The sequence below is a fragment of the Petromyzon marinus genome, chromosome 65, assembly GCF_048934315.1.
Source record: "Petromyzon marinus isolate PM22_M1 ecotype Great Lakes invasive population chromosome 65, UKy_Petmar_22M1.pri1.0, whole genome shotgun sequence".
Taxonomy (NCBI): domain Eukaryota; kingdom Metazoa; phylum Chordata; class Hyperoartia; order Petromyzontiformes; family Petromyzontidae; genus Petromyzon; species Petromyzon marinus.
In genome coordinates this window covers 1,214,367-1,227,658 of record NC_133731.1, presented here as the reverse complement: position 1 = coordinate 1,227,658, position 13,292 = coordinate 1,214,367, and the positions used below count along the sequence as shown (strand labels likewise).

Below are 13,292 nucleotides of genomic sequence, written 5' to 3'. Positions count from 1 at the left end.
TAAGCCGTGAGGACTGAGCGCGTAGTTACCCCTTGTGACCCGTGACGGCTGTAATAGAGTGCCTCCTGCTCCTCGTGAGAGTACCACTACACATCTACAGTATGCAGCCTTCAACAGACTGTCGGGCCAAGCGCCGTTCGTGAGCAGCACCGATGCAGGCCGGCACTGTGGCACACGAGGGGGGTGGGTGGCCAGCGCCACGCCCGGCCGCCTTTGTCTCTCCCCCAGTGGCGATGTCCACTATACACCGCACCAGGTACTCATTTGAGGCTGAGTCGACCTAGGGGGGGGCCCAGGACCTGGTTCAGATAACCATCACCGGTGATGGTGGCCGTGTGCAGTAACCGAACACGGGTTCACCAGGCTCGTAGTGCAGCAGTGCGCTAACCGCCCGTACACCACCGCTCCTCCCAAAGTTCAAGACAAAGATCCCCTGTGTAGCCGAGATTTCATCTCAGAATCGGGGAATATTTATGTAACGCTGAAGAATCCCATGAGCTAGCAAGCTCTATCTCAGAATCGGGGAATATTTATTTAACGCTGAAGAATCCTATGAGCTAGCAAGCTCTTTTAATTTTTTTACAGATGTCCAGTAGCGGTGACACGGGCACAGAACGTAACGACAGCAAGCACACGATGCGCAAACACCATGGGAGTGCGGAGTACAGAAGAGGGGGGAAAATACTTTCAAATACAGGGTGTTTCAAAGAGGTGGACCCAATTTCAAAGCAGTATTTTTCACGATGGCAACATGTTGCAATTACACGAAAAGTTACAAACGGTTTAATGTATATAACGGTGGCTAGGAGATGTTAACTACCTCGCCTGGTGTACATGGAGGTCGTGGGTTCGATCCCGACCCTGACAACGCCTGTTGTGTTTTTGGAGTTTTGCGTGTGTCTCTCTATCATCATCATCATCACGGTGGCTAGGAGATGTTAACTACCTCGCCTGGTGTACAGGGAGGTCGTGGGTTCGATCCCCACCCTGACAACGCCTGCTGCTGCTGCTGTATATTTGAAGTTGTGTGTCTCTCTATCATCATCATCATCATCACGGTGGCTAGGAGATGTTAACTACCTCGCCTGGTATACAGGAGGTCGTGGGTTCGATCCCCACCCTGACAACGCCTGCTGCTGCTGCTGCTGTATATTTGAAGTTGTGTGTGTCTCTCTTTCTCCCCGTGGTCACGAGGAGTTTTTCTCCGCGTTCCTCCGTGTCCCCCCCACACCCTCCTCCACATTTAGGATCAACATGAACCTGCACTTGCTCTATTACTACAGTACTATACCGCCTTCGACTTTTCCAAACGTCCGGGTGTTGAAGGTTATCGATTTTGCCGTATTACCCGGCTGCATAGCGAATGAAAAAAAATACAATTACTTTACAAGTTAAAAATGCGCGTTTTCATATTTACGTGTTTATTTTTTGTATCGTTTAGTGACCCTTCATAACATATGGCTAAAGGGGCCTGGTCGCTGTTCATTTACGTACCAACGCAAGTCTTTTGATCAACGTCCAACCGGAATCCTTTGAGGCACGTGCAGTGGAAACTTCCCTGCGTGTTCACGCAGTCTCCCAGGCAGCCGAACGAGTTGAGGACACACTCATCAACGTCTGCACGAAGCACCACACACATGGACAAATGTCGAACTGAGCACACAGTTGGGGCGAGTGCAGGCAACGGCGATTACCCAGGCCGGCAGGGTGGCACACGAGGAGGGTGGGTGGCCAGCAACCACCCCCGGCCGCCTTTGTCTCCCCAGTGGCGATGTTCACTACACACCGCACCCAGGTACTTATTTGAGGCTGAGTGGACCAGAGGGGGGAGGCCCAGGGCCGGTTCAGGCTAATCGTCACCGGCGGTGTTGGTGGCCGTGAGCGGGAATCCAACTCGGGTCACGGGCGTGCTCATGGCCCAGCGGCGCTAACCGCGGTGCCACGTGCACACACACACCAGGGTACACCACCCACTCACTCACTCATTCAACCACTAACTCACACACTCACTCACTCAAACACTAACTCACCCACTCACTCACTCAACCACTCACTCATTCTCCCACTAACTCACCCACTCACTCACTCAACCACTAGCTCACCCACTCACTCACTCAACCACTAACTCACCCACTCACTCACTCAAACACTAACTCACCCACTCACACACCTGCTCACTCACCCACTCATCCACCTACTCACTCACCCACCCCACTCAACCACTCACTCATCCACTAACTCACCCACTCACACACCCGCTCACTCACTCACTCACCCACTTACACACCTGCTCACTCACACACTCACCCACCCGCTCACTCACTCAACCACTAACTCACCCACTCACACACCCGCTCACTCACCCACTCATCCACCTGCTGACTCACCCACCCCACTCACCCACTCACTCATCCACTAACTCACCCACTTACACACTCACCCACCCGCTCACTCACACACCCGCTCACTCACTCACCCGCTCACTCACTTACCCGCTCACTCACCCACCTGCTCACTCACCCACCCACTCACCCACTCACCCACTTACTCACCCACTCACACACCCACCCACCCGCTCACTCACACACCCGCTCACTCACTCACCCCTCACTCACCCACCCGCTCACTCACCCACCTGCTCACTCACCCACCCACTCACCCACTCACTCACCCACCCCACTCACCCACTCACTCACCCACTAACTCACCCACTTACACACTCACCCACCCGCTCACTCACACACCCGCTCACTCACTCACCCGCTCACTCACCCACCTGCTCACTCACCCACCCACTCACCCACTCACTCACCCACTAACTCACCACACTCACCCACCTACTCACTTACTCAATCGTCAACTAACTCACCCACTCAATCACCCACCAACTCACCCACTCACACACTTACCTACCCACTCACTCACTCATTCACCCGCTCAATCACCAACTCACTCACTTCTTCACCCACTAACTCACCCACTCACTCACCCATCCACTCACTCATTCATTCGCTCAGTAACTCACCCACTAACTCACTCACCCACTAACTCACCCACTGATACACTCTCCCATCTGCTCACTCACTCACCCATTAACTCACCCACTCACTCACTCACCCACCCACTCACCCAACCACCTACTCACTCACCCACTCGCTCACCCACCCGCTCACTCATCCACCCACCCATTTGCTCACTCACCCACCCACTCACGCACCCACTCACCCACCCACTCGCTCACCCACCCACCTACCCGCTCACCCACGCACCGACCCACTCACCAACCCACCCATTCGCTCACTCACCCACCCACCCGCTCACCCACTCACTCACCCACTCGCTCACTCACCCACGCACCCGCTTACTCACCCACCCACTCACCCACCCATTCACCCTCTCGCCCACCCACTCACCCTCTCGCCCACCCACCCACCTACCCGCTCACCCACGCACCCACTTACTCACCCACCCACTCGCCCACCCATTCACCCTCTCGCCCACCCATTCACCCTCTCGCCCACCCATTCACCCTCTCGTCCACCCACCCACCCACTCACCCACGCACCCACCCACCCATTCGCTCACTCACCCACCCACTCACCCACCCATTCGCTCACTCGCCCACCCACTCACCCTCTCGCCCACCCACCCACCTACCCGCTCACCCACACACCCACGCACCCACCCACAAGACAATCTTTCAAGTCCGGGAGCTGCACTCAATGCCTCTCTCCCCGCACCTTCACAGCTGCTGTTGTCTTTGCCTAGGGTCCATCCGGCGGTGCAGGAGCAAGCGAAGGAGCCGATCGAGTTGGTGCAGGTCTGGTTGCAGGGTCCCGGAGACGCCGCACACTCATCAACGTCTGCCGGGAGACAGAGACAAAGATCCCCCGGCCGGTGAAGCGGTTTGCTCTTTTTAAAAGTATTTCGTGAACAAAGACGACTCAAACGAAATCCTTTCGGTGAAGTGACGTAGAGATGAAAATTTAATCAAATAATAATAATCTTTGATTTCAAGCTTTCGTGACTGCAGGGATTCATATTCTTGGTTCTTTCGGTAAAGTCACCACCACGTAGAAGGGAAACAATAAAATAATAAAAATATAAAACAATAACATTATTGTAAAACAATAAAATTGTTATTCTTGGTTCTTTCGGTAAAGTCACCACCACGTAGAAGTAGAAGGGAAACAATAAAATAATAAAAATATAAAACAATAAACTTATTGTAAAACAATAAAATTATTATTCTTGGTTCTTTCGGTAAAGTCACCACCACGTAGAAGGGAAACAATAAAATAATTTAAAAAATATGAAACGATTAAATTATCACGACGTTTCGACTGCAACACAAGAAGCAATCATCATCAGGTGTGAAAACCACAGTAAAAAAGTTAGAAAAAAGTGGCGTTTTTCTTTAAATGTTCTTGCTGTGGTTTTCACACCTTGATGATGAATTGCTGCTTGTGTTGCAGTCGAAACGTCGTGAGAATTTCATTGCTTTATATTTTGTATTATTTTATTGTTTCTCTTCTAACGTAGTGGTGACTTTACCGAAAGAACCAAGAATACAAATAATAATAATAATCATCGCACGAACGAATGAGTTTGCCGTGGAATTCCAGCCCATAGCGGCCGGAGGAGACTATCGAGTTGAGTAAAATTAGGAAGTTTGTAACGCAATGCAACATCAGGGAGTCGGTCAACACGCTCACTCGTCAACGTCCACCGGGAGACAAAGATCCCCCGTGTAGCCTTCAACAGATCGTTGTGGGAAAGTGCTGCTAGCGAGCAGCAGCAGCAGCAGCAGCGCCTGCAAAGTACGGCATCCGTGGCACACGAGAGGGTGGGTGGCTGGCCAAAGCCACGCCCGGCCGCCTTTGTCTCCCCCACTGGCGATGTTTAACAACAGCGAACCAGGTGCTCAGTTGAGGCCGAGCCGACCTAGGGGGAGGAGGCCCGGGACCGGTTCAGGGAATCGCCACTGGCGGCGTTCGGTGGCCGTGAGCGGGAAATCGAACATCGGGTCGTAGCCGGGTTCGGAACGCGAGCGGCGTAGCGCTAACCGCTGCACCACCGCTCCCCACACGTGTGACGCCTGTGCGTGACTTTCACTTGACCGGGTAAGGCACACTGGGCCATACAGCTCGTTCAACGAAGCGGGCTCATCATCAGCATCATCATCAGCATCATCATCGCGTCGAGCTACGCACAGCGGCAGGCGAAGGCTCTGAACGCGTGACGCTGTGGCCCCCCACCCTCACCACGTGACCTGTGCTACACACGTGAAAGTGTGGCCCCCCACTAACCACGTGGCCTGTGCTACACCCGTGAAAGCGTGGCCCCCCACTAACCACGTGGCCTGTGCTACACGGGTGAAAGCGTGGCCCCCCACTAACCACGTGGCCTGTGCTACACGTGTGAAAGCGTGGCCCCCCCACTAACCACGTGACCCGTGTTTTACCCGTGCACGTCGTGGGCGCGCTGAGCACGAATCCGGGGTTGCAGGTGCAGTGGAAGGACCCGAAGTCGTTGACGCAGTTCTGGTTGCACGGCGACGAGAGACATTCGTCAACGTCTGGGTGGTTTCAAACAAAAACAGAAGATCGAGTTAGCGACAACGGAAAGACGCGTCGGGAGATGAGATTAAAAACGGGGGTTTGGGGTGGGTGGGTGAGAGCGGGGAATTTTAAAATCTGCCGGTGCGTTTTTTTCGCCTTGGGGATCTCGTGCTACACCGCTCACGGCACCACGATGCCGCAGGATGTTGATGTTCGTTCGCCGCTGCATCTCGTACATTGGTCAGTCCCAACTCCCAGGTGTAATGACGTTGCTATTGCTTGACATTTTATTTCACGACTAGGGACCACCCCCAACCTCCCCCACCTCCCCCACCTTGTGGGAGTAATAAACGTGGTTTCTGTTCTGCGTTTTTGGTTAGAGATGGCGTCAATATCAATGTTCATTTTTTATTTAAAGCTTTCGTGACTGCAGGGATTCATATTCTTGGTTCTTTCGGTAAAGTCACCACCACGTAGAAGGGGAAACAATAAAATAATAAAAATATAAAACAATGAAATTATTGTAAAACAATAAAAGTGTTATTCTTGGTTCTTTCGGTAAAGTCACCACCACGTAGAAGGGAAACAGTAAAATAATAAAGAAATATAAAACAATAAAATCCTCACGACGTTTCGACTGCAACACAAGCAATCATCATCAGGTGTGAAAACCACAGCAAGAACAATTTTTAAAAAAGTGGCGTTTTTTAACGTTAGCACCACGGAGAGCGATTCGTTCATGAGGCTATCCACATATACAAACACGGAGGCAATTTCAACCGAGAAGATGGATTCTGGCTTAGCAATCATTGGAAGGATTTGATAAACCATTTCGGGTCTTAATTGATTGATCACGCTTAAGGTGGCTTTCAGACCGCATCCATTATTTTCGTCTCCCCCCTCCTCTTTTCCGAACATAGATGGACTCGTCCATCTGAACAAACTGTCAAATCGCTCTCTGTGGTGCTAACGTTAAAAAAACACCGCCACTTTTTTCCAAATTTTCTTGCTGTGGTTTTCACACACCTGATGATGATTGCTTCTTGTGTTGCAGTCGAAACGTCGTGAGAATTTTATCGTTTCATATATTTTTATTATTTTATTGTTTCCCTTCTACATGGTGGTGACTTTACCGAAAGAACCAAGAATAACAATTTTATTGTTTTATATTTTTATTATGTTATTGTTCCCCTTCTACGTGGTGGTGACTTTACCGAAAGAACCAAGAGTACGTTATCAATGTTGCGTCGTATAAACCGGACACCCATCCCGACACACGTCCAATTAGCAAAGGGTTTAGATGTGAAGCTTTCGTGACTGCAGCGATCCATACTCTTTGGTTCTTTCGGTAAAGTCATGACGTGGGTAGTAGCTGTGAAATAAAGCAAATCGGCGACGTTTCGATCGCCTACACGAGCAATCATCATCATCAGGTGTGACAACCACAGCAAGGAAAAAAAATCACTTCGGCAAAAACATTTCCCTTGCTGTGGTTGTCCCACCTGATGATGAATGCTTGTGTTGCCATCGAAGCGTCGCGATTTATTTTATTTTATACCTACTACGTGACACAACTGAAAAAAACCCAGGAGTGTAGCGAAGGGTTTTCTCACGTAATCCGGAACGTGCCAACGAGTTACTGGTTCAGCGGTAGTGCAGCGGTAGTGCAGCGGTAGTGCAGTGGTAGTGCAGCGGTAGTGCAGCGGTTAGCGCTACGCTGACTCAGCCTTAAATGAGTGCCTGGTGCAGTGTGTAGTGAACATCGCTACTGGGCGGGCGGGCGGGCGGGCGGGCGAGGTGCTGACTACCCCACCCCCTTGGTGTGCCACCGTGCCGGCCTTCGTAGGTGCTGCTACTCGCTGACAGCACTTGCCCCGACAGCCTGCCGCAGGCTATATACGGCGGCGGGATCTTGGTCTCGTCCGTCAGCACCACCGGTGTTCAAGTCAACAAACGCCGACTGAAAATAACCCCCCTGGCGTGTCTCAACTCTCCGCTTTGTGTCCGGGACCCACCACTCATTTTGTATCGCTTCGTTTGAAAAATAAAAAATAAAAAAATAAAAAATAAAAAAATAAAAAATAAAAAATTAAAAAATAAAAATAAAAAAAAAAAATATAAAAAATAAAAAATAAAAAAGGGATCCACCAGCAAGTCCCCCTCCCACTCACCGATGCAGGAGTGACCGTCCGAGGCCAGGGCCAGACCGGACCCACAACTGCAGGAGTAGCTGCCGGCGTTGTTGGTGCAGGTCCCGTTACAGGGAGGTGGAACTTTGGCGCATTCGTTGTCGTCTGCAGAAGCACGCGGGAACAAAGGGCGAGTCCCCGAACGCCGATGAACGATAATGACGCGAGACCTTCACCGCCCACCGCCCCACCCCCCACCCCCCACCCCCCACCCCCCACTCCGCTAGCCCTCCGCGTTCTCCGTTCTGAATGAGTGGAGAGGGGGTGAGCGGAGGGGGCCCCCCGACACAAAATCCACGCGAGCCTCGGGGGAGAGAGAGCGAGAGACACGCTGTCCGCCCAAAATATGCGGGCAAAAATATAGAGAGTAGAAGTCCGCGGCCTCGTGCGTAGCGGGCGAGGGAGGTGACATCTCACGCCCCTCTGCTAAACGATTCCAAACAATTCCCCCGAAAAATCACTCAAACTAAAAGAGCAAACTAAGTTATTTTTTTTCTATTATTTTACCAGGTCATGCCCACTGAGCCCTATAAGCTCGTTGTCATGAGCGAGCCGGCCACCAATAAATAGCTTAACGAAGTGGCTTATCGCGTGTACATTTCTAGCAGCCAAATACTATGAACGCGTGACATTGACTCTAAATGTGAAGGGGGGGTGGAGGGGGGGAACCGGAGGAGCCGGAGAAAAATCCACGCGACCGCGGGGAGAGAGAGAGACACGCAAACTCCAAATATACAGCAGCAGCAGGTTTCGTCAGTGTCGGGATCTAAACCACGACCTCCTGTACACCACGCGAGGTAGTTAACATCTCCTAGCCACCGTGATGATGAGAGAGACAGACACGCAAATCTCCAAATATACAGCAGCAGCAGGCATCGTCAGTGTCGGGATCTAAACCACGACCTCCTGCGTACCAGGCGAGGTAGTTAACATCTCCTAGCCACCGTGATGATGATGATGAGAGAGAGAGACACGCAGATCTCCAAATATACAGCAGCAGGCTTCGTCAGTGTCGGGATCTAAACCACGACCTACTGCGTACCAGGCGAGGGAGATAACATCTCCTAGCCACCGAGGTGCCCCTATGCTCAACAATGCAAAACAAGTCCCCAGCTAATCACTCAACTGGGATCACACAGCAGCCGCCCTCCACTTGTAAAGTTAATCTAAATATTTAGGAATCTGATGAGCTATGAAGCTCTTTTTCACAAAATTGAGTCAATGGGCATTAACACGACCGACAGACTCAACACTACCCACAGACTCAACACTGCACCACAGACTCAACACTACCCACAGACTCAACACTGCACCACAGACTCAACACTGCCCATAGACTCAACACTGCCCATAGACTCAACACTGCCCATAGACTCAACACTGCCCATAGACTCAACACTGCCCATAGACTCAACACTGCCCATAGACTCAACACTGCCCATAGACTCAACACTGCACCACAGACTCAACACTGCCCATAGATTCAACACTGCACCACAGACTCAACACTGCCCACAGACTCAACACTGCACCACAGACTCAACACTGCCCATAGACTCAACACTGCCCATAGACTCAACACTGCCCATAGACTCAACACTGCCTATAGACTCAACACTGCACCATAGACTCAACACTGCCCATAGACTCAACACTGCCCATAGACTCAACACTGCCCATAGACTCAACACTGCCCATAGACCCAACACTGCCCATAGACTCAACACTGCCCATAGACTCAACACTGCCCATAGACTCAACACTGCCCATAGACTCAACACTGCACCACAGACTCAACACTACCCACAGACTCAACACTGCACCACAGACTCAACACTGCCCACAGACTCAACACTGCACCACAGACTCAACACTGCCCACAGACTCAACACTGCACCACAGACTCAACACTGCCCACAGACTCAACACTGCACCACAGACTCAACACTGCCCACAGACTCAACACTGCCCATAGACTCAACACTGCCCATAGACTCAACACTGCCCATAGACTCAACACTGCCTATAGACTCAACACTGCACCATAGACTCAACACTGCCCACAGACTCAACACTGCCCATAGACGCAACACTGCCCATAGACTCAACACTGCCCCATAGACTCAACACTGCTCATAGACTCAACACTGCCCCATAGACTCAACACTGCCCATAGACTCAACACTATACCACAGACTCAACACTACCCACAGACTCAACACTGCACCACAGACTCAACACTGCACCATAGACTCAACACTGCACCACAGACTCAACACTGCCCATAGACTCAACACTGCACCACAGACTCAACACTGCCCATAGACTCAACACTGCCCATAGACTCAACACTATACCACAGACTCAACACTACCCACAGACTCAACACTGCACCACATACTCAACACTGCACCACAGACTCAACACTGCCCACAGACTCAACACTACCCACAGACTCAACACTGCCCATAGACTCAACACTACCCACAGACTCAACACTGCACCACAGACTCAACACTGCCCATAGACTCAACACTGCCTATGGACTCAACACTCCCTGAACACTGAGTCTATGGGCAGCAATACCACCGAGGTGCCACGCACCCACCCACCTTCTGGGACACCACGGCACGTGTTTGTTACCTGCGCAGGTGGAGGCGCTCGCCAGGATGTAGCCGGTGGGGCAGTGGCACGCGAACGAGCCGGGGCTGTTGACGCAGAGGTTGGAGCATCCTCCGTTGGAGACGGCGCACTCGTTCACGTCTGGGGAACGGTCAACACCAGTCGCTCGCCGTTACCCCTGGGCACCCCTACCCCCAGCCCCTACCCCCAGCCCCTACCCCCAGCCCCTACCCCCAGCCCCTACCCCCAGCCCCTACCCCCTCTGTGTACCCCTACCAGCCCCTACCACTCCCTGTGTACCCCTACCAGCCCCTACCAGCCCCTACCACTCCCTGTGTACCACTACCAGCCCCTACCAGCCCCTACCACTCCCTGTGTACCCCTACCAGCCCCTACCAGCCCCTACCACTCCCTGTGTACCTCTACCAGCCCCTACCACTGTCTGTGTACCCCTACCAGCCCCTACCACTGTCTGTGTACCCCTACCAGTCCCTACCCCCTCTGTGTACCCCTACCAGCTCCTGCCACTCTCTGTGTACCCCTACCAGCCCCTACCACTGTCTGTGCACCCCTACCAGCCCCTACCACTGTCTGTGCACCCCTACCAGCCCCTACCACTGTCTGTGCACCCCTACCAGCCCCTACCACTGTCTGTGTACCCCTACCAGCCCCTACCACTGTCTCTGTGTACCCCTACCAGCCCCTACCACTGTCTCTGTGTACCCCTACCAGCCCCTACCACTGTCTGTGTACCCCTACCAGCCCCTACCACTCCCTGTGTACCCCTACCAGCCCCTACCACTGTCTGTGTACCCCTACCAGCCCCTACCACTCCCTGTGTACCCCTACCAGCCCCTACCACTGTCTGTGTACCCCTACCAGCCCCTACCACTGTCTGGGGTGTGTGTGTCTGTGTGTGTTGTATGTGTTGTGTGTGGTGTGTGTGTGTGTGTGTGTTATGTGTGTGTTGTGTGTGTGTGTATTGTGTGTGTGGTGTGTGTGTGGTGTGTGTGTATTGTGTGTGTGTTGTGTGTGTATGTGTCTGTGTGTGTTGTGTGTGTGTTGTGTGTGTTGTGTGTGTGTGTGTTATGTGTGTGTTGTGTGTGTGGCTATGTGTGTGTAATGTGTGTGTGTTGTGTGTGTGTGTTGTGTATCTGTGTGTGTATGCAAGGACCGGTCAAGATCTCCCCGCACCTTCACAGCTGCTGTTGTCTTTGCCTAGGACCCATCCGGCGGTGCAGGAGCAAGCGAAGGAGCCGATCGAGTTGGTGCAGGTCTGGTTGCAGGGTCCCGGAGACGCCGCACACTCGTCAACGTCTGCCGGGAGACAGAGACAAAGATCCCCTGGCCGGTGAAGCGGTTTGCTCTTTTTAAAAAGTATTTCGTGAACAAAGACGACTCAAACAAAATTCGAAGCTGCAGCGACTGCAGGAATTACTCCGTGGTTCTTTCGGTGAAGTCGCGCGTAGAAATAAAATGATAATCAAACGATAATCATCGAACCAACGAATGAGTTGCCGTGGAATTCGAGCCCATAGCGGCCAGAGGAGAATCGCAAGTTGAGTAAAAATTAGGAAGTTTGTAACGCAAAGCAACATCAGGGAGTCGGTCAACACGCGGTTAACGCATAGCCTGGTTGATTACGTTCTTACAAAGATTGCTAAAATTAGAATCAAACACGGAAAGAACACAAAGAGTCACTTCCTGCAGTCAAGAAAGTTTCGAAGCTAGTTCTGAACCGCCTCTACACGGAGGGATTCGCCAATGTTTGCTTCCCACTTAACTTCGAATTTAGCAATCTTCTGTAAGAACGTAATCAACCGGGCTATGCTTCGACCGTGTGTTGACCGACTCTCTGTTGTTGCGTTGAATTACACTTCTTAATTTTACCTAAAACTTGCTTTCGCCCTACTCGTTCACGAATCTATTTGCTCTCCTCCGGCCGCTATGGGCTGGAATTCCACGCAACTCATTCATTCGTGAGATCGTTATTTACATTAAAAAAAACTTTTCTACGTGACTTTACCGAAACAGAGGTTGTTTCTGCGCGTGTGCGCGTGTGTGTGCGTGCGTGTGTGTGCATGCGTGTGTGTGCGTGTGTGCGTGCATGTGTGTGCATGCGTGTGTGTGCGTGTGTGCGTGTGTGTGTGCGTGCGTGCGTGCGGTCTTTTCACGTGTTGACAAAAACGTGGCCACATTCGTTAGCAGCGCAGCACACGCCACTTTGTATACTCACGCGATGTCGGGATCATATCGGTCACGAAAGCATCCTGCTCTTACTTCCAAGTGTTAAATGACGATGTAGTCAGTTTAACACTTAGTAGAATTACAAACAGGCAATCATCACTAGTACACTCACCACTAGTACACTCACTACGTGTACACTCACCACTAGTACACTCACTACGTGTACACTCACCACTAGTACACTCACCACTACACTCACCACTAGTACACTCACCACTAGTACACTCACTACGTGTACACTCACCACTAGTACACTCACCACTAGTACACTCACTACGTGTACACTCACCACTAGTACACTCGCCACTAGTACACTCACCACTAGTACACTCACTACGTGTACACTCACCACTAATACACTCACCACTAGAACACTCACCACGACTACACTCACCACGACTACACTCACCACTACAAACCTATCAACCCCTTATCAGTGCCCTACCTTATTACAGGCCAACTCAGACCTCATTGGTCACCCCGTGCCCCTTATAAATCTCAACGTTCACCCTACAAAGTCCCATCACAGGGGACAAACACACGAACAAATAATCTCAATAAACGCCCGCGCGCCGTACGAACCTGGAAACTCAATCTCCCTGCACACGTGAACCGTACGGGGTCGACGGGTTTGCTCCTCGCTACCGCTAACAGCACTTGCCCCAGCTGCCTG

The 13,292-nt window shown here is 51.8% G+C and overlaps 1 protein-coding gene across 2 annotated transcripts in view; it reads right to left on the bottom strand.

The window, feature by feature from the left end:
- Positions 1 to 13,292, bottom strand: part of LOC116956431 (uncharacterized) — a 62,694-nt gene that overhangs the window by 23,294 nt on the left and 26,108 nt on the right. The window contains exons 12-17 of one of the 2 annotated variants that reach the window (XM_032978024.2): positions 11,567 to 11,689; positions 10,394 to 10,513; positions 7,733 to 7,855; positions 5,465 to 5,578; positions 3,741 to 3,863; positions 1,495 to 1,617 (exon numbers count right to left, since the gene is read on the bottom strand). In XM_032978024.2, the coding sequence (XP_032833915.2) occupies positions 1,495 to 1,617; positions 3,741 to 3,863; positions 5,465 to 5,578; positions 7,733 to 7,855; positions 10,394 to 10,513; positions 11,567 to 11,689 (726 nt within the window). The remainder of the gene's footprint in view (positions 1 to 1,494; positions 1,618 to 3,740; positions 3,864 to 5,464; positions 5,579 to 7,732; positions 7,856 to 10,393; positions 10,514 to 11,566; positions 11,690 to 13,292) is intronic. The other variant, XM_032978025.2, reaches the window with a different exon arrangement.